Consider the following 20982-nt stretch of genomic DNA (forward strand, 5'->3'; position numbering starts at 1 on the left):
ATATATATATATATATATATATATATATATATATATATATATATATATATATATATATATATATATATATATATATATATATATATATAAAAATAAATAATCAATCAGACATTTTGGTAACAAGCAGTAACAAAGCAGTAACAAATATGTTGCTCAGTGAACCAGCAGGGTTTATAGCCATGCTGCGGGCATGACAATATCAGTAAATCACTTTTGTTCAATTAATAATCTCTGCAAATGCTTGGGTTGAAATGAAAATTCCAAATAGCTGTGAACCTGTGTCTATGCCAGTGCCATCATGACGTGGAACATGTCTCAGCAACTGTTCGATGGATCACTACTCAAAATTAATTGTAGATTATGGTGATCATTGACATTTCAATTATCACTGTATAAGGTCATAATTTTTAATTAGTTTAAAACTTTAGAGGCAGCAGTCGTCTTAGACAACAAAGGCACAACACTGCAAGTTGCATCTAACATATATATATTGTGCACTGTGAGAAATGTTTGTTCTTGGACTGATTTATCTGCAAGTAGTTTCTAATATTTTGGCTGCTAAGCCTACAAATTATGTGGACACACAATTCAAAATATGTCATTTATTATGGTCAAATATTTAAAAACATGCTATTATGTACATTATAGAGTAAAATATTTACTTTTGAAGTCACACATGGTTCATAGTCAAACATTGAGAACAGGAACATCATAGAGGTCACAGAGGCCTTCACTGTCATCTAGATTATAGACAAACTCATGTTTCGACGAAGGTGGTGACAGATGGAGAAGTGGAGAAAAAAACTAAAGAGCAGAGGAACATACAATTACATACAATACAATACAAATATCCACCAATACACCAATAAATTATGAATCTAACATAAGTCAGAAAATGTAAAAACATACCGTTAGACGCCATCATTTTTGTGATGAGATTTGCATTCATTATTTCTAAAGAAACATACATTAGTGTACCGTCAAATAAACTGACTTTAAAAATTCAGAGAACATAATTCAAAAACACAACACTACCTTTGGGTGAGTCTAGTAGAGTTTTCAGTTCCTTTGATAGGTCTGGAACTAGAAAAATTATAAATAAATAAAACACAATGTAAAAGCTCACAGCACTGAAAGAAGCATTCATGAAGTGTGAAAACATAAGTTAGTCGCTAATTATGTTTTATTATTTTTATTACTACTATTATTCCCCTATTCTGACTTTCTGTTCTATACTGTAGATTTATTCTGTTCTATTCTGTTTTTAAACTACTGCAGTAGCATCTGAATCCCCTTCGTGGGGGATCAGTAAAGTTTTACCTTACCTCACCTTAGGTGTCTAAAATAAATCTTCACAGAGAGACACCGGCAACCACTGTTAAATATAACTGATGAATTGATTTAATTGGCCAGTAAAAGAAGACCTTGATAACTGAACTATCTTCTGTTTGGTTCAGAGTTGAACATCAATAGTGATGCTAAAAAGCATTTACCTTACAGCACTGACATGTTGTCAGTCAAGTATTGGTATGTGTAACTAATGTGTAATAAATCAATACATACAAACCCTATTTCCAGAAAAGGTAAACTGAAATACAGCAAATGACACCATGGCGTTTTCTTGTGTAATGCTGTCTGACGGCTCAAGGGCCACGCATATTCAACAGTGGTTTCAGTCCGTGGCCTCTATGCACTAACAGTCTACGAATCTTTTCACAGTGACTAAATTCTTTGCATCCTTGTGTTGAGAAATATTCTTCTTGCACTGTCTGAAACATTTCAGAAATTGCAACTAAAATACTCACATTTAGATGCACCAGCTCTGTAAGGCTCCATCTTTAAACATGGCATTGGATGAATAGGCTGCATGCCCTCTGTTGACGTCTGTCTAGATTTAGCATTATTTGTGGCATCAGCTGAAGCTGGACACTGTGCAGAGCCGTTTTCTGTCTCATCTGAAGCAGACATTGCTAACTTTGCGTTTTGCAACATTTCATCTGGTGGTGGTACTGGCAGTACTACAGGATCCGAGCTGACAGAGCGTTTGCTAAGAAGCACGACATCTATGGGTCCACTGATGCTTTTGAGATGGACCTGATACTTCACTGGGCTGTCCTGAACCTGAAATGAGATATATGCACGTACCAAATAAACTAATCTGAACAAAAGGCAGCAACAAAGGAAGACACTCATGCAGGTTCCTGTGATGCAGGACTTACAGCTTTAGGTATGGGAACATCCAGCTGTGTGCCAGATGGCGCTCGTACTGCCAAGAGTGTTTGGCCTGAAGAGACATGTCCAAAAAAAAAGTCACACACCTTATTATGTTGGACCTCCTTTAGCTTTGATTAGACCACTCATTCGCTTTGGCATTGTTTTGATAACCTTCTGTAATGTCACAACATTTGTTCCTGTCCAGAGTTGCATTAATTTCTCGCTAAGATCTTGTATTGATGATGGGAGAGTTGCACCGTTGCGCAAAGTCTTCTCCAGCACATCCCAAAGATTCTCAATGGGGTTAAGGTCCGGACTCTGTGGTGGTCAATCTATGTGTGAAAATGATGTGTCATGCTCCCTGAACCACTCTTTCACAATTTGAGCATGATGAATCCTGACATTGTCACCTTGGAATATATCCGTGACATCAGGGAAGAGAAAATCCATTGATGGAATAACCTGGTCATTCAGTATATTCAGTTATCAGCTGACCTCATTCTTTGGACACATAATGTTGCTGAACCTAGACCTGACCAACTGCAGCGACCCCAGATCATAGCACTGCCTCCACAGGCTTGTACGGTAGACACTAGGCATAATAGGCCCATCATTCTGGAACAGGGCAAATCTGGACTCATCGGACCACATGACCTTCTTCTTCCATCGGACAGTTCTTAACCCAGTTTTAGTAGTTTCATAAATCTCCTTAGATGTTTTCTTTGTTTGATTCATGTCAATAATTTGACCCTTCAGAAACAGATTAACATCTTCTCCACAAGCACAGGATGTGTCTTTAGACATGGTTGTTTAAGAAATGAGAAGTTACTCGCTGCATCAGTTAGGGTTAAATTACTTGTTGTCAACTGAAACATAATCATCCATGCAGTAATTATCCAATGGGAGGCTTTTACCTATTTGCTTAGTTCGCTCAGTTTGCTCAGCTGATTTTGCAGGTTATTTTGACAACTATGCATCTTCTTTGGTGAGAGTTACAGTACATGAGCTTAAAATTATCACAGTACTTTTCCCAATACTGCATCTTTTGTGGATGGTAAAAAAATTGTAAGGGAAATCAATTGTTAATTTAGCTCCTATGTGGATTTCATGAAAGGTGCTTATGGCCCAGTTTTTACAGTATTGATTGTAATCATTGTCAATCAATGCAATGTGACAGCAGCCAAGAAGAGTGAGTAAGAAAAATGCTGAGGAGGTTTTGCTTTTATACTTGTCAAAAAGCAGGGCTTGAATGCATATTTCACTCTACTGACTTAAAGATTTTTTCTATGAAATAAAAACATATCCAGTTACTGTGTCTCTACTTGGATTTTCAAACACATCCTCACATCATAACACACTGACAGAAAAATGTACACATGAATAATTATACATTACCACTGAAGCAGCTGCAGATATCTTCATGATTCACATAGGTGAGAGTTGATTTGAGTTAAGGTTCAACTTGTAATATTGCGCTGGATAGTGTAGTGGTGAGATTGCCGCCCTCCATGTGGGAGACCAGGGTTTAGGGGTCTTTAGGCAAGACCTCCTTATGCTTGACCTGCCTGCCTTTGTACCTTTTACCTCACTTGTAAGTTGCTTTGCATAAAATTGTCTGCCAATTGATTAAAGGTAAAGGTAAATGCATTGCACTAGTCTGAAGCAAGACCTCAGAATTGCTGCATGGCCAGGAGCTGCTTTTGCCAAAGGAGATACAGACTTTGTGTCACAAAAGAATAAACCACATTAAATATGCTTGCAATGCAAAGTCTCATTTCCAGCTTTACCTTTAAAAGCAGGAAAAGTTCAACATTTCCAATAAATACATTTGTATAAATAGGCGGACATAGAAGAGCAAAAGTGAAAAAGTCAAGTCAGGCATAAAAAGGATATTTACTGCAGTCTTCATTTATGTTCCTGATGCTCTGCTCGACCCAGAGTTTCTGCTGATCCAACATAAATTCCATCTGCTCCAAGTGCTCCAGCTCTGACTTTAAATCTTTCAGTCTCTTGGTTAACTCATGAGCATTTTCCCCTAACGCTGTGCCCCTTATTTAGACAAAATATATTATTGTAAAATATTCCTTGGTCTACACTTTTGACACACATGCACATCCAAAGGCAAGACTAAAAACTTACGTCCACTTTACAACACTCTTGGATATTGTTACAAGCAGACCAACACCCTCCAGTACATTTGTGATATCATAGATTCGTCTCTTTTGCCCAACAGCCAGGACCCTGACGGCCTGGAAGGACAAACAAAAGCAGTCAAAAATCAAAAACTGGTCATTTGTTTTATAAAGTCTACTTTATCACTTTCATTTGACCACAGGATTAACACACAGGTGACAACAAAGTGACAAAGCTTTCAAAAATAACACAATGAAATCCTTTATTTCTTTTCTTTTATTACGCCTGCATGTGGGGGTTATCTTGATTATTAATTGATGCGTAGTTAGTTTTCTTGATTAAATAGATAAATCATTTTCTGTGGGTAACAATGTAAATCAGCAGACAGAAAACTCCTTTTGTTTTCCACAGGCCAAAAATGCCATCTTAAGATTTATTTTGCTGGGCCAAGTGTGAACATCCAATCCGCTGATATTCTGTATACATTATATTTAGTAAACATTTGAGAAACTGGAACCAAAGAGTGAACTGGAAAATGATGATCAATGGTCAAAATAGTTCCAAAGTTAGTCTTTTAATCAATCAATTAATTTACTAATTGGTGAAAGTAACTCTTCTTTTTGTTTCTGCAGAAGAAGATAACGGTCCCTATTTTCAATTATCTGTCATTACATGCAACAGTTATACTTTTTTTTTTTTTTTTAGAAACTTGTCCTAATGTGATAGACCCCTCTCAGTGATCAGTGCTGCCTCACTGGTCCCAGCTCACTCACCTCTTTGAGGTCCAGCACACCGTCTTCAGCTTCTTGTAGTAACTTGACAAACCTCGTGGCCAGCAAATTAAGGCTCCTCATGCTCCGCTGGTATTTAGGGATCTGATCTGGCAGGACGGTCTCTTCGTCTGGACTGTGAGGGCTAACTTCGGGATCCATGGTGCTGGTCGGGAAAGAAAAACAAATAAACCTGGAGCCTCGCTGCGCTGTTTGAATCAGCTGCCTCGGCCCGCTTCACACAACCGGAAAGACATGCTTTCGAAATAAAATCAGTGTATGCCGTATAATTATACATTTAACGTGAAGTTCATATTTTGAAAATAAAAAGGTAAAGAAGACAACATTATCATGTACTTTTCATATATACGTCTACTACAAATTAATTCTCATTCGAGAAAAGCGTCTGCCAAACAAATGGCTGTTTTATGGTGAAAGGGTTATACCGGAAGCGCTGAAAGTTGGCGTACTATTTAACTCGTCAATAGTTTGTGTTAATTTTTGACTTGTTTCACATATTGTATAGATTTTATTTGTTAAAAACACCAAATCTACGTGCACAAAAGCCGACTATTTATATGGACGGTGTGATCATGACAGTGTTTTACCTCGGTCAACTCCCGGCTAACGCTAAATATCACCCCCGACGACAATCGCCCTCCGTTTTTTAACTTTAAAGCAAGTTTTGTCTGACAAGTGGAATAATCCAGTCTAATTCCAATGTAAAACAAATGTTTACAGCACTTTACCAACAATCCACCCACACTGAAATTGGGTTATGGGCGTATTTAGGTTGCAACGCATATATACCAGACTTCACAATAAAAGCCCACCCACACATTACAGTTCTCCCTCACAAAATAATGGAGCACTGAAGACAGAGAAGGGAAGAACTTCCTTATTTATGAAAAAAATGTCTCTTTTCTACTGTGACAAGTTAAAATGTGTGATGGGATAAAGGCTTATTCCCAGGTACAAGGTGATAGGGCCAGGCTTTCACTAATTATGTGTTGGAGTACAGTTAAATTCACAAATAAAATGGAAGGAATATGGCACATCTGTAAATCTGCCCACAGCAAACTGAGGGACAGGACTAGTGAGGGAGACCACCAAGACAACTGTGACTCCTCTGAAGGAGGGGGTTGACTTTACATAATGCAATTGCTGCTTGCGCTCATTTCCAGTTCTAGCATCTAATCTGATGACCACAAGATCAATCTTGGTTCATTTTGATCTCACCAGACCAGGACTAGTCGTTTTCAGTAACTCCCACATGCCTCCTGTACAACTGTAGCTGAGCGTTAATATGAGCTTTTTCTCTTTCCTCTTTGTGTTTGTGTACCTCTGCCTACTCCTGAGCATTGGGAGCATGTTTTTTTTGTAACTTCCGCATAGAGTCCGGTCATGTGACCTGAGCAACAGTCATATGATGCGCTGGTTGGGGTCGTTCACGCCGAGCAGCCGCTGCAGACGAAGGAAGTTGTTCCTCTGAAGAAGAAGCTTCGTGTGTTTCCTCAAAACTGAGAAAAGCTGCTGTGCAACAGCTGTGTAGTTAGTTCCTGGGACTAAAAGTGAGTGAGGTCCAGTGATGTTCGTCGGCGGCTTGGTGGTGTGTTTGCTGGCCGTGGTTCCTCTCGGATCCCGGGCTCAGTATGCTCCGGATGAGGTTACCTACCTGCCTGGAATGATGTTCAAACCCAACTATCGACAGTGGTCCGGACACCTAAAGGCACGGCCGGGGAGGTTTTTCCATTACTGGTAAGAAGCAAGTGTTCAGGACCAACACAACAGGAGGATATTCAATACTTAACTGCATGTGAAAATCCTCTATTAAAAACTACTTGGGTAAAAGTACATACATTAATAAAACACTGCAAGTATCAGTAACCTAAGTCATTCTGCAGTAAAATGTTTTTGACTGAGTATATTATGATTAAAGAAATTGCTCTGGTGCATCCAGTGGTGGAAAGTAACTAAATGTAGAGACTTAAGTACAGTTTTGAGTAGAAGTACATAACAGTGTAGTCGGTAGTATACAAGTGCAAGGGCCTTCACCACAAATAGAAGTACCACTTTATATTCTTTACATTTTTGAAGTAGTAGGCACATACTCTAAAAGTACTTAAAGTACTTCAAAGAAACACCAGAATCAGATGATACAATATACATGTGTATTCCAGAATAATATCTAAAGTAATATCTATGTGTGTAAATATGGAGGCTAAGATGAGACTTTATGATGCTTGTAATGAACTCTACATCCCACTCAGCAGTATTAGTAATTTTATGTGATTAGAATTAGCTTAATCTTTACCAGCTGCAACTTTAGTGGCGTTTGTATAATGTTCTCTACATATAATATGCTGAATGTACATTGTTTATTTTGCTTAATACGTATTTCATACTATTAATTATATAGATAAGAGACAGATAAATGATATAATATTACAGGCTTTTGATAAATTCAATGACTTCTCAGAAGTATATTAAGTATAACCCACAATGTTCACATAATCACTAATTAAAATCCAGTTACATACGTTTTTCCAAAAATAATTTTGCATAATTAGTACTTTTAGTTTTTATAGCACTATTAAACTGTTGGATCTGATTAAGGTGGAACTTTTACCTTCTTTATAGACTGTTAGACCCCCGGTTCCCAGGCCTCTCTCAAGATAATGAGTGAGAGAGTAGAAGGAAGAGAAAAAGAAAATCTGATTTTAGTTTGTAGTCATTTCATTTCCTGTGACATTTGGTTTATGTAAAATCTGAAAAGTAACCAACTACAGCTTTCAGAGAGTACATATAGTACAGAGAGTGTGTACTAAGTAATTTACCACCTGAAATATACAGAAACCTTCTGAGTGTGGGACTGGACTGACCAAACCTCATCTTGCTCTACCTCAGCTGTGTATGAAGTAAAATGTTAATTCTTAGGAAGTGAAAGTACGTAGGTTGTTGTTGTCAACTCTCACTGTAGCTCTTGGATTTTTTTTTTATTCTCTGTAAGCAAATGAAAAACTGCTCTGATCTCCTGCAGCATAATTACACTAGGTTAGTTTTAAAAAACTAAAACGGTACAAACCGTTTCAAAATCACTAGTTATGGGCATCTTTAGAGTGCCATTGGTAATTTAAAACAAAGCTAAAATTGTTTATTTATAGTATTTGTGTATCAGTTTGGACAACTTAAGAGTGATCCTGATCTCCTGCAGGTTTGTGACGTCTCAGAGGGACCCACTCAAAGACCCTCTGGTTCTCTGGCTGAACGGGGGTCCAGGCTGCAGCTCGCTGGATGGATTCCTGTCAGAGAATGGACCATTTCATGTGAGCTCGCTGTTTGCATAACTGTACCTGTGCACTGAATTACACTGATTCTGAACGGCCATGGTTTACTTCCCTTTTCAGGTGAATGATGACGGTGCAACACTGTATGAGAACACATTCAGCTGGAACAAGATTGCCAACGTGCTCTATCTAGAATCTCCTGCAGGGGTGGGGTATTCTTACTCTGATGACCATAAATATGCAACCGATGATGACCAGGTGAGATCAGTCTGTTGGATGAATAATAATATATTTTACAAAGCACAGAAATTTTTAGAAATGCACAAGAAACCACAGAAAACTACAGTTTTTCATTAACTCTTCTCTCAGGTAGCAGATGATAATTACAACGCCCTGCAGAGCTTCTTTGCCAAGTTCCCAAATTTCACTCAAAATGAGTTCTTCATCTTTGGAGAAAGTTACGGTGGAATTTATGCACCAACTCTCAGCCTGCGAGTGGCTACAGGAGCTGCCAAAATCAACTTCAAGGTGAGCTGCTTCATGCAAACTTCCCCCTCATCATCAGCCTCAGATTCTTTGCTCACCAGCACCATCAGCTGTTCACCGTCAGTACAACTTCCAGAGTTTCCTGATCAAAGTGACGTTCTCCTGTCCTTGTTTTCAGGGCTTTGCAGTGGGAAACGGTCTCAGCAGCTTTGCTCTCAATGACCAGTCTCTGATCTACTTTGGTTACTATCATGGCCTGTTTGGAGAAGAGTAAGTGGCACTCACCTCCAGTCCATTTGTAATTCATAGTAATTATTTTACTTAATGACAGTTAAATTATAAGATACACAGTTTATATATTTATCGTGTCATTTTAAAGCTTTGTTTTTCTGTGCAGTTTATGGCGCAAACTTAACATAAATTGCTGTGACAAGGGAAGCTGTAACTTTTACAACTCGAGTTCAGAGACCTGCAAGACACTGGTATGTGTGCACTAGTTCTACACATTTCTGCTGGGAATTGCAGGTGCTGCTGAATGACACTTGGAACTTTGACTGTCTCCCTTCAGGTGATTGCGGCATTTGGTATTGTGTATTATAGTGGACTAAATGAATATGCCCTCTACATGGATTGTGAGGGTCGCAGTAGGTCCCACAGAGGCTATGACAGGACCATGAGTCATCTTTTTAGGAACTACAGGAAATACACACACAAGGTGAGTGTTTATCTCTGTGGATGAATACTGTTTGCCCAGATTCAGGTTTTTGTTTTTTTGTCGTACAAACAGTACACAGTTCTATACATCCTGGTGGAGAAGGTGATGGTAAGATGGAATTGAAGGGTACAGGAACACCATATTTCATTAATGTGTTATATGGAGGTAAAGAACGTGCAGATGACATTTTCGGCTGTGTTGAGTGTTGATCAACTGTAGCGTCTTACAGGCAGAAACTTGCAACGTAGAGCCTGTAGAGTAGGTGCACAGGTAAGGGAAAACTCCGCCTCGTCAGTCGGTCTGTAAAGTGGAGATGTTTCGTGGCTCTGTGCTTCAGATCCTTCCTGTGTAGCATTAATGATAATAATCTTTTTAACAAGTTTTCAGATCAAGCGACTTCCTTCATGTCTCTTGGTGAAGTCCCTCCCTGCATCAACAGTACTGCTCAGATTAACTGGCTCAACAGAGGAGATGTGAGGAAAGCTATACACATACCAGACACACTGCCACCATGGGACATCTGCAGGTATATCACAACAAAAAACAATAATCACTTGCTAGATGATAATGAAATTGCAGCTGCAGCTTGGTCTGAAGAAGACCGAATAGAATATCATCAAAACATTTTAAAGACTTGCAGATTGAACAAAGCACTTGTTTGACCCAACACCAGGCAGAATACATTTTGGAAATATAAAAACACACAAGTAATTCATTAACATATAAAGCAATGTTTACAAGGATGCACAGCTTCACCTTTTTGAACACTGGTTTACGAAACATCTGTGTGTACAAAGCTTGTACAGACTAAGAGTCTGAATACTGCTGTAAGGGGGAGATTTCAGTTTCAACATATTTTACCATCTTGTTAGTTCAGTCACGTTTATGTTGATGATAATTAACTCTTTTCTTGCAGCGATGAAGTAGGACAAAACTACGTCACGTTGTACCAAACGGTGAAGGAGGTATATTTGAAGCTGCTCTCTCTGGGCCTGCGAGTGCTCGTCTACAACGGAGACACTGACATGGCGTGCAACTTCCTGGGAGACCAGTGGTTTGTAGAGGACCTTGGTCTGAAGGTGAGAACTTAAATATTTTAGGAAAGACCCCCCCCCCCCCCCCCATAAACAACCAAATAACATCAGGAAACGTATCATTGTCAGGCAACTTCTCTGTATCAGAGCTGGCTTCATGAAGACCAGATCGCTGGTTTCTACCAACAGTTTGGAAACATCACCTTCCTCACCGTTAAGGTAAGCGGCAGTGTTGTTGTTTAGTAACTACCACAGAAGCACAGTTGTCCTGTGTTCATTACTGTGAAATGCCTGTGTTTCAGGGTGCCGGTCACATGGTTCCACAGTGGGCTCCAGGTCCAGCTTTCCAAATGTTCCAGACTTTCATAACAAATGAGCCCATTTGAGCCGTGGTGGCAACAGCTGTATGTAAGATACCAGCACTCATCACTTGTTAGGCTGCACAATTTTCTCAGGGAAGGTCTATTCAGAGGGAAAGGGATCCGGCTCTTATCCATTATCATTCATTCATTCACTGTGAGTTTTTGGATAGTGACACATTGGTGTTGGCTTTGGATTCAAACTGTAACCCTTTTTATACATCTGTTCATTTTAGAAAGAAATCCAAACCTGAAATAGTATAACAGACACACGGGACTGAACTTGATAAATGACTCGAGCACTGAATCTTTTGTTTTTGTAAAATAAATCACATTTTAAGCAGAAGTTGAGTAAATTAAGTGACACAAGACTGTTCTGAATGTGCTGACACTGCAACTGCATTTGTCTTTTTATTAAACGTTTTAACCGCCAGCGACACATGGGTTGTCAGATTTATTCACTTTGGTTGTATTAAATTTATGGGAGTGTCAAAGGCAGGTTTTGTAAAGTATTTCAGTGAAACTCTTTGAATGTCACATCTGTAAGTCAGCACTATAACTTGGCATTCAATGTAAGACAACAGAAACACGAGGGAGCCACATCTTACCAGCCGGAAAACTGTAAATCAGTGACAGAAACCATAAATGCAGCTGACATCCAGTCGTGATCACTAACTGTTGTTTGCAAATGGTAAGAAATAAAACTTACATTGATGATTCAACACCAAACCATAAAAACATCTTGTATTCCAACAATGATTCAAAGAAATGTGAAATAAAAAGTCACATGTTCTAAATTGGTCACAGCCAGAATTACATCTTTGATTGCAGCTTTTTTTCCCTTCTTCTGATAAAAGTGTCAAAATATTAGATCCACTAGTGGGACTAAATACCTTTTGCTTTCCTGAAAACAAAAAATATCCCTTTTATAAGATTTTAAATCTCAGTTGGATTATAGATCAAATTATTTCAGTGATACAGTCTAATTACAGTTTAAGAAGCAGAGATCACATGTACTCAGTTTAGACTTGATCACTGTCAACATTTGAGCATTTTCCTTATTTTTAAATACATCTCAGCTACATTTGCAGTTTGGATGAAGAAAAGTAATTTTTATGGATGGAAGTCAGTTTAACTTCTGTCTTAATGAGCTCTAATTATGCTCTAACCACATCTTTGATTAGTGTTAGTAGTTAACATCTGGTGTATTGGGGCATTAAAAAAGGAAGCACTTTGGTTTTAGTCAAAGAACAAATTATTTGTAGTTCATTCTTGAGTCTGCAGCTTTTCAAGTAAATCAAAGCTCACAGTCCACTGACGGACGAGTTGTGTAGTCAGTGCACCAGGCCCGACTATTATTTTATAAATTATGTGCAAACTGAATTCTGTGTAGGAGACGTCCATTTGTTCATACATTCACAAATATCATTTTCAAAACCACCCTGAGTACCCAGCGCTCTTCAAGGAGTTGTCTTAACACAACCTGTTGATCTGTAAACAATCGCTGGGACACACTCCTGTGGTTTTTAGCCCATTTCAGTCACTTATTTTGCACACACTAAGGACACTGAACATCTTCCTGCTGCTTTCTACTTTAGCAAATAGCCAATTGTAAAATCAACATCATGGCAACTTTTATGTGCAAGAAATTAAATGAACCAAAAAATAACTAAGCTTCCTAAATTAATTTTTAAATTTAAAATGATTTATCTGCTTTGTTCGCGTAGTTACAAATACCACATTTTAATTTCCTCTTTCAACTTATTTAGAGTTACTGACTGGAAGTGAACAAATCATCCAGACTGTAACTGCCCAGTCCTGCAGTTAACCAACCGTTAATGGTGCTTTTAGTGTGTCATGTACAAACTTATCACTATCACATGTCCAATATTCAACTGGAGAAAAGACTGAAATGAGAATTGTCAACAGCGCCACCATAAAGTCTAGACCTGAATTAGACCTGGCAACCATAACATGATGATTTTCAATGATCTGAACAATATTGTGACATTCAAGTTACATTAGACAAACCTCATTATTTAAAAAAAAAAAAAAATGATTGTAACACATTTCTATACAAAGTCCGTCAGCTCTGGTAAACTGGAATGTCCAAACACAGTCCAGAGACTGTGAAACGACTGTCACTGCAGGTTAAAACCATCGTAAAAAAACAACCTGACAACATGCGGTTAAAACTTTACAGAAAACAAAACGTGTTTGAAGTCACTTGGCATTGGGCCGCATCCTCTATTACTTCTTGACTGGGCAAAGAGCTTTAACTTCGTGTGGAGCAGGGATGTGACATGCGATAAAGGTCTTGATTTGTTTGTTTTTTTAAATGAAGGTCATGAGATGCCTCTCCGTTTTTATCTCCGAGTTCATTAGCAGCACAGGACTAAACCCTTCACCCATCTTCAAAAACGAGGACACCAGTGGCTCAGATACAAAATGTCCTTTTAGCTGACAATGTCTTGATAGATGGAGTTGGTTGTAGTGAGGCCAAAGATGAAGGCTCCAATGGTAACCATAGCAACACCAAAAATCACCAATGCATGCCAGCTGCAAAAGAGAGGACCACAGAAATGATTATTATTGGGTGACGCTGGTAATATGACGTGACAAAACGCCACACTGGACATATTGTTATTTAGTCTTCCATCATTTTAGTTTTCACTTATATGTGCATGTCAGTGCAACAAGGAAAATAAGTATTTGACTGAAAATAAAAGTACTGGCAAGTAAAATGTAATAAAAGAAATATAGGTAATGAGAAATGAGCAAGGAGACGTGTTATATGTGCATTTTCAGAATACTTCACTATAATTAATGATGTATTTATATGTACATAACTTTAATGATGTCGCAGCCTGTACATTTAATAACTTTGTTTTCTGCTGCTTTTTGATTTCTGCCAGGTATCAAAAAATCTTAACCTGAATTTAACAATACATTGATCATCTTAATTCACTGCATAGTATTACAGTATAAATGTATTTATATTTAGAATCTGCAAAGTAACTAGTAGTTTAGCGCCCTAGTCATCCCTGCTGGTGTTACACCTAAGGACCTCAAACCTTTAACATAACAGTGCCAACAATTAACCATCCAAGAATTAACCTTTCTTAAAGAACGTCATAGAAAAAGCAGCATCTCACCTGGCAGATCGGTTGTCTGTCTCTGATAGTTTGGCTTGCATTAAACACAAACCTGTTAGAGACATAAAGACATTGTGATGATTACATTGATTTGACACAAATCCAACCAACCAACAACCATAAACACGATGGTGACACCGTTACCTGGGAAGACGAAGATAAAGCAGGCTGCCAATCCTCCAATCAGGGAGATCACCCGACCAATATCTGGGATGAAGAGGGCGAGGATGAGGGTCACAATGCACCACACCAAGGTCTGCAGGATCCGCCTCCTCTGCTCACGACGTACACACACCTCCACCTGCTCGCCTCGGAAACGCAGCCAAAGTCCTTCCACAACTGCCCTGGAAAGATAAATGATACCAGAGTGCAATGAGGAAATAAGGAAAGTTCTTTATCGCACCAACTCTTTTTTCCCCTACAATATACGGTAGCTTCTGAAAAAGAAATACCTATGCCTATACCAGTGGTCTTTCCCTCTTTTAAAGTTCTTCCTGTAAGAGTCCTGCAATAAATCCCCCTTCATAAGATTTATATTGTTCAGTCTTTTTTAAACTATAAACAGCTTATTTGTAACTCACTTTAGAAGATGTAGTTTGTGGCCCGGTAGAATTATATTGCCTTGTAGAGATTTTACTTCAACCCATTTATATCAGTGAAACAAAGCTACAAAGCTAACTCTCTGCTTACTGCAGTTCAGCTGAATTTAAACTCCACAGTTGAATCAACACCTCTCTAAAACACAAGCACAAAACCCGAACCTTATCACTTTCATGATGGTGTAATGAAATGACACAAGTGACTCATTCTTTTATGTGCGAGTTACCATAAGGCTGTAAATACAGTTTCCACACTGCACCGTAGGTGTTCATACATCAATAGTCTTTCTAAGCTCGTGCATTTCTTTTTACCACCATTACAACAGTAAGTGGCATCTACATTTCAGTCAACAGCCTATACACTTAATATAAGCAGTATTTATGCTTATAATTCCATGAAAAAACACAACAGACTATAATCTGAACTGGACTGAAAGTTATATATACACCATCTCAGATTCAGGAATACCAGTATGTCACTAGGAACTGCAGATAATACTTTATTTTTCAACTGTAGTACTGTGAGAATGACTATAGTGTCATTAGATACAACATTAGCACCACCTGGTGGTGTTAATGTTGTAGATAAAGATCAGCATTAGATAAGCTTGGTGATAATATTGTGGTTGATGGTTGTATTATGTTATTAGTGTCAGAATCTCACTGTGGTCAGTGTTGGTTTATAGTTTGGGCTAAAGAGAAAGAATAAAAAGCATATTTTTCTGCATCTTACCTGCCACAAAAGTGTAAAATGGGATAGGAGGTGATCACACAGACGACAATAAAAGCTCTCGCTATGGCCACAGCAATATCATTAGAAGGATACGACATCAGCACATCTTGACTGACACTGGAGCCAAAAGTCAAGAAGCCACAGACACCTGAACAAACAGAGACAGTCAGTCATGAGGCAAGAGTGCTATGAAATAAGCTTCTTTAACCATTACAGAAGTATAATGTAAACTGAAACATAAAGAGCTTTTATATTAAATTATATTTATTTTAACATGAGACAAGAGATATAATCAATAAAATAAAGAATGATCTGCAGCAGCTTAGTCTTTATCGTCGTTATTGACCATACACTGATCAATGAGTGCACTAATAATACCTGTTCCTGTGTAAACAAAAAGGCAGATTATCATGCTCAGTGTGACTACAACTCCCCAAGGTTTGATCGCTTTCCTGCTCATGCTGTTGAACACCGGCACACAGCTGACATGGCACTGTAGAGAGAGATTAGGACGAAGCAGATAAGACAGAAAGAACTTGTAAATGGTCAACTAAAATTATAAGAAAGCCATATCATACCTGGAAGCCAAAGCATATGGTGGGCATTGCATTGAAAACTGCATTCCAGGATGCAGAACTGTAATAAACACAGTGATTTAGCAACTCAAGCAAAGCAGGATGATGAGGATGCTGCTGATAAACAGTGCTAAAACAATTAGTAACATTTTGAAAAGCTGTGAGCTGCATAAAGTGAGGGCAGAGTCATGAAGTGTGTGCAGGGCTCACCTGCTGGGAATATTACCCGGAGTCACCTCTTTATCCGGCCAGATGTACTTTACAATGATGACGATGGTAACATACCAGGTTCCCATCACACTCAGTGCACTGAAATGAAGAGCAACAATACAGACGTGATCCTTGTGCAAGATTAAAGTTAAGAAGCTAATTTTAGCCGTCGGAGATAATGAATAAGATGAGCTTTGTACCTGGCATACTTCTGAAAACCAATCTCTTTAGGGATGGAGAGAGGAAGAATAACGAACACTGCGGTAACAGCTATGGTAAATTTGCGGTCAGTGTACCAGTGGATGCTGGCTGACCCATCAGTTTCATGAGCCACTGCTGCTATCACTGCAACAAAGAGCAGCAATTAGGAACAAAACTAGGACAGACAGGCAGAGAGAGATGGGAAAATGTGCACTGGAAAAGAGAAGATACCGCATCAGTGGAAATCATTTATACACATGGCAAAGAATTAGATACTTAAAGTCACAACCACTCAGTTCACTTCAACAGAGTAAAAATAAGTGGAAGGTCGCAGCGTTTTACAGAAACAGACTCAGCAGGATTTTACCAGTGTCAGCGTCTCAGTGTGTCACATGAGGGACACGTTTACTGAGCAAAAAAGCTGAGTGGTGATGCTCTTTGCCCTTGTGACAGGTTGAATGTTATCATCACTGCTGCTACTACTAGAAGTCTTTGTTTAAAAACACACATATTACAGCTTAATATAGAACAGAAAATGTAAAAGTAGGTGAGTAGAAAATAATTAAAAAGCTTAGTTGCAAGAAATTGTATTATTACACTGGCAGTAACTGAGTGGGTCCACAATTGGGAAAAATATCTAACAGTTCCTTTACAGCAGAGATTACATATCCAAGAAAGTGGTTTTCAAATGTGTGAGATTGATGAATGCTCACTCGTCAGACCCATTAAACAAGCCAAAAGAAAAAGGAAGCTGGTTTTAGTAAGAGTAAAGAAATGGGAGAAGGGTTTGAGTGATTTAAAATCCATTCTTGCAAGCACGAAACAGGCCACTGCATCTTAATGTCTTAAATTTGCACCTATTATTCCCTGTATAAATTACATAAATTATGTCACATAATATCCTATAAACATCCAGGATGCAATAAAGTACATCTGACTTATGTGAAGTGGAACTGTGAAAGATGGAAGGCTTATTGGATTTCAGTACATCAACCGCTAAGTAAAGAATTACACAGATACATTAAGCGGAGTGCGGCTCTTTTAGGGGATTGTGATTTTGCAGTGGCTTAAATATGAGTATTACAGCATGTAAGAAATATATATTATATAGCATGTACAGGTATATAATATATATTTTTACTACAATCAAAGTATGACTTTGCCTCCCCTCACCACACAGAAGAGTAAGCAACATGTGGGGAAAATAAAAATGGCTGGTTGAAAACACTTACAGCGATCCAGCTGGTCTCCAATGACAATAAAGAACGCTATGCAAGTCCCAAAGGTGTAGACAGCAATGGCTACTTCACATAAGATTCCTGTGACTTTTCCACAAGTGGCTCGAACGACCTCCTGATATGTGTTTTCATTACTGACCTAGAGAAACCAGACATATGATAGTTAACAAGTGTAAGTGTAGCAAGTATAGCGAACAAGGTCTCAATAAAGTTGCTAAAATCTCTTTTTTGCTATTAAGAAGATGTTCAAGGTTAATTAAAGTTCATTTATACCTTAAGCATTTGTTATGCATAACTAAATTCTTTTTAAGGTGTTTTAGCAGGAAATCTTAAACTCCTAACCACTGCAGTAAATCCAAGTCGCTGTCCAGTTTCTGCAGTTATAAAATTGAGTTCCGGTAAACTGAGAGCTTCACTGGAAGTATCTGCCAAGCCAACGATGTTTTAGGTGCCTTCTCACAATGCTAAGTACATTAGAAGACAGAAAATAGCACCAAGGAAACAAAGCAATTTTAAAACATAGGCAGCAATGTGTGTCTCAAAATCAGAACTAATATTTGACAGATCCAGGAAGAGTCTTATGATCATCAGTGACTCATTTTGTCAACCATATAGTCACAATACTTTCACTTTCTTTTTCTTTGCTGACGGTTATAAAAAACAAACATGATCTTCTTTTAATATGCTGTAGCTTATGTAACGTTTTTTAAAGTCAGTTAACACACAGAATGGGTTTAAAACAACAGATCAAACCAGACATCAGATAACTTCCAATAATAAGAATGGATCAAATTTACTGTTTGTGACATTTCATGTTTCATTTCAATATTCAATAATGTACATTTGTCTATGTAAGAAGTATTTTTCACTGTGTTTTAGCAATAAATAAGTCATTCAGGAAGTGAAACCTAGAGCCTATGTGGAAAGCAAAGCATTTCAATGTATCCACAGAATAAGTAAGTTACTATGCAACAACACAGCTCCAGTCACTTCAGCACTAATGAAGGACAAATATTGAAGTGAAACAAAAGAAGTCTCATTTTGAAATCTGAAGTATGCAGGGGAGTCAATCTAACAGTACGAGACGCAAATTCAGAACATCAGCCTTTGACAGTGAAGTGACACAAACCTGGGAGCAGTAGCCAAGAATCACCAGTCCACTGATTATGAAGATCAGCATAAACTAAAACACAGAGAAACAGGAAGAATCATTTTAACATTAACAGTTCCCTGTTATATTGTCTATTAAAAAAAGAGCTGTTTTTAAACAATCAGCTTCTTAATGAGGTCCTGTATAAAACACACAGTGTAGAGTTTTAACATCTTAGATTAATTAACATGAGATTTATACATTTCTATTGTATGTCTGTGCTCACTAGTCTGTAGACAAACGCACTAATACAGTATGTGGTTTTATGAAATGACTGCGGTTTACAATGCAGTACATAAAGTGATGATGCCAGGAAGTTCGCATGCAGATAAACATTCAGTTAGAGGAAATATGATGTCACATACTTCTGTGCACAAATCAGGATTTAGTAACATATAAATGAGAGGATAGTTGAGAGGTTTTTTTTTGAAGTTCTGACAGCATATATCTGATTTTTTGCTGTTCTATAAAGCAAAAGATAAAGGTTAGATATAAAAATTTAAACACCTGACTTATTCATGTGGAAAGGACCTGAATAAAGGGTATCTTTGACCAGGATCTCCTCACCATTTGAAGCATCACTCCTGCAGTTACTCCTCCTGCCATATTGAAGGCTGCAGGGAAATTTAATAGACCTGCTCCCAGTGCCGCATTCACCACAATGAAGACTGCTCCCATAGACGACACACCTCCACGCTGCCTGTCCGTCTCCAGGTGCTGGACTGAATCCACGCTGGGACTTTGCAGGAGCCATGCTCTTTCTCCAGAGTCACTACTGCCTACACCACCCCAGTCTTCAACATCAGCATTAATCGCCATGAGTCAACAGGCTGCTGCTTGGCCTGTGTAGCCTTGTGCCAGAAGATTTGTCCCCAACTCTGAGGATCCATGTAAAGAAAAACAGAAAAATAAGTGTCCAGTGTCTGTAGTGTCAAAACAGTCAGGAGTAATCACTAACAGTGTGATAATGGAGGCATCAATCTGTAACAAAAGACTGATTGAATTAAGAGGCATTTCCAGTTGTAACAATAATAATTAGGCCATAAAGGTTGATATCTGATAAAATACTATATTTGTTTCACAATGAAATAAGCCAAGTCTTAAGGAACAAAAAACCCTTAATGAATATAATCAGAAATTTTATCTCCAGTCAGTTTTTCATATGGTACCCCTTTCTTGGTAATTGTGCAATAGTACACTGCTTGAGTGCCATGCTCATGGTACATTACAAAGATTCCTATGCGGTTAATCGTCAGTGGTTCCTGATATTAAAGTTTAGATTTGCAAGTTCCTGAATTGTCTCTATTTTTACGACTTCAAGATCTGTACTGCAACTAAACTAAACTACCAGTTGGATGAAAAACATTGTAAATGGTTCTGTGCCTACCTTTACCCAAACAAAACCATGATAGATTTTGAGTCCCACTCAATCACTACAGCCTGATCCCTATGAACCAGGGAACCTGTACTGAAAAAAAAAAGACACAGACTCAAAGTCAGTAAAATTCAACATTTCCTACCTGATGTAAATGATATGGGTATTCTTAGACATAAAGCACACGTGCAAAAATAGGTTAAGGTTCAGTCCAGAGATATTCCCTTGAATAATATCATAAGTTTAATAATAATAATCTTCCAGTTACCTAAAGTGACCCATCAACAAAGCACTAATGAGCTTGGTAAAGCTAATGTTACAGGTAACAAGGGGAGGAAATTATGATATCCAACTTCCAACCTTAATTAATTCTACATAGTCATCTTGAATTCTTTACGTGAAATAATCAAAAAATAAATACCTCACATTTTAATGATTGCATGTTGAAAGTTTTTTCTTTTTATTAAAGTAACAATACCACTATGTCAACGCAGTCAAGCCCTTTGTTTCTCTGATAGCTAGCTAACAAACGTTACACCTAGCTAAACACAGCATACATACACGCTCATTTTCAACCCAACAGAACACATATTTAAATAAATCTACTGTAGGTATATTAAATGTAATATTACTGCTGTTATAAGAAGCGTTAAACGATGTGGACTGTACCTTGAACGTTAACCAGCCCGGACCAGAATGACTGAACCCTCTGTGTTTTGGCAGCACGAAGACGGTCGATGAGCATGTG

At 38.1% G+C, this 20982-nt stretch overlaps 3 protein-coding genes across 6 annotated transcripts; 1 reads left to right on the top strand and 2 right to left on the bottom strand.

Moving 5' to 3' along the window:
- Window positions 1–606: 606 nt before the first annotated feature.
- On the bottom strand, window positions 607–6527 carry LOC113174282 (transcription factor E2F5-like). Of its 3 annotated transcripts, none has more exons than XM_026378143.1 (10): window positions 6460–6527; window positions 5121–5283; window positions 4354–4463; window positions 4108–4263; window positions 3610–3653; window positions 2220–2284; window positions 1806–2121; window positions 1036–1083; window positions 910–954; window positions 607–804 (listed from the first exon to the last, which is right to left on the bottom strand). In XM_026378143.1, the coding sequence occupies exons 1-10, from the start codon at window positions 6486–6488 to the stop codon at window positions 758–760; spliced, it is 1023 nt and encodes a 340-aa protein (XP_026233928.1). In that variant the 5' UTR covers window positions 6489–6527; the 3' UTR covers window positions 607–757. The 3 variants fall into 3 exon arrangements, with proteins under 3 accessions (XP_026233928.1, XP_026233930.1, XP_026233929.1); XM_026378145.1 differs by lacking the exon at window positions 6460–6527 and adding an exon at window positions 6357–6454; XM_026378144.1 differs by lacking the exon at window positions 6460–6527 and adding an exon at window positions 5726–5930.
- A 37-nt stretch (window positions 6528–6564) lies between these two features.
- On the top strand, window positions 6565–13054 carry si:ch211-122f10.4 (lysosomal protective protein). The gene is made up of 11 exons (XM_026378140.1): window positions 6565–6875; window positions 8332–8443; window positions 8525–8662; window positions 8774–8932; window positions 9069–9160; window positions 9288–9372; window positions 9459–9605; window positions 9986–10131; window positions 10522–10684; window positions 10769–10858; window positions 10942–13054. The coding sequence occupies exons 1-11, from the start codon at window positions 6706–6708 to the stop codon at window positions 11023–11025; spliced, it is 1386 nt and encodes a 461-aa protein (XP_026233925.1). The 5' UTR covers window positions 6565–6705; the 3' UTR covers window positions 11026–13054.
- Window positions 13055–13319: 265 nt separating this feature from the next.
- On the bottom strand, window positions 13320–20974 carry slc38a7 (solute carrier family 38 member 7). Of its 2 annotated transcripts, none has more exons than XM_026378141.1 (13): window positions 20904–20974; window positions 20247–20327; window positions 19427–19737; window positions 18839–18892; window positions 17704–17848; window positions 16471–16615; window positions 16271–16369; window positions 16064–16121; window positions 15864–15978; window positions 15486–15633; window positions 14298–14497; window positions 14154–14205; window positions 13320–13557 (listed from the first exon to the last, which is right to left on the bottom strand). In XM_026378141.1, exons 3-13 carry the CDS (start codon window positions 19676–19678, stop codon window positions 13455–13457), a joined length of 1371 nt encoding a protein of 456 aa, XP_026233926.1. In that variant the 5' UTR covers window positions 19679–19737; window positions 20247–20327; window positions 20904–20974; the 3' UTR covers window positions 13320–13454. The 2 variants fall into 2 exon arrangements, with proteins under 2 accessions (XP_026233926.1, XP_026233927.1); XM_026378142.1 differs by having other exon boundaries at window positions 20247–20322; window positions 20904–20971.
- Between the last annotated feature and the right edge of the window lie 8 nt (window positions 20975–20982).

The sequence above is a fragment of the Anabas testudineus genome, chromosome 3, assembly GCF_900324465.2.
Source record: "Anabas testudineus chromosome 3, fAnaTes1.2, whole genome shotgun sequence".
NCBI lineage: Eukaryota > Metazoa > Chordata > Actinopteri > Anabantiformes > Anabantidae > Anabas > Anabas testudineus.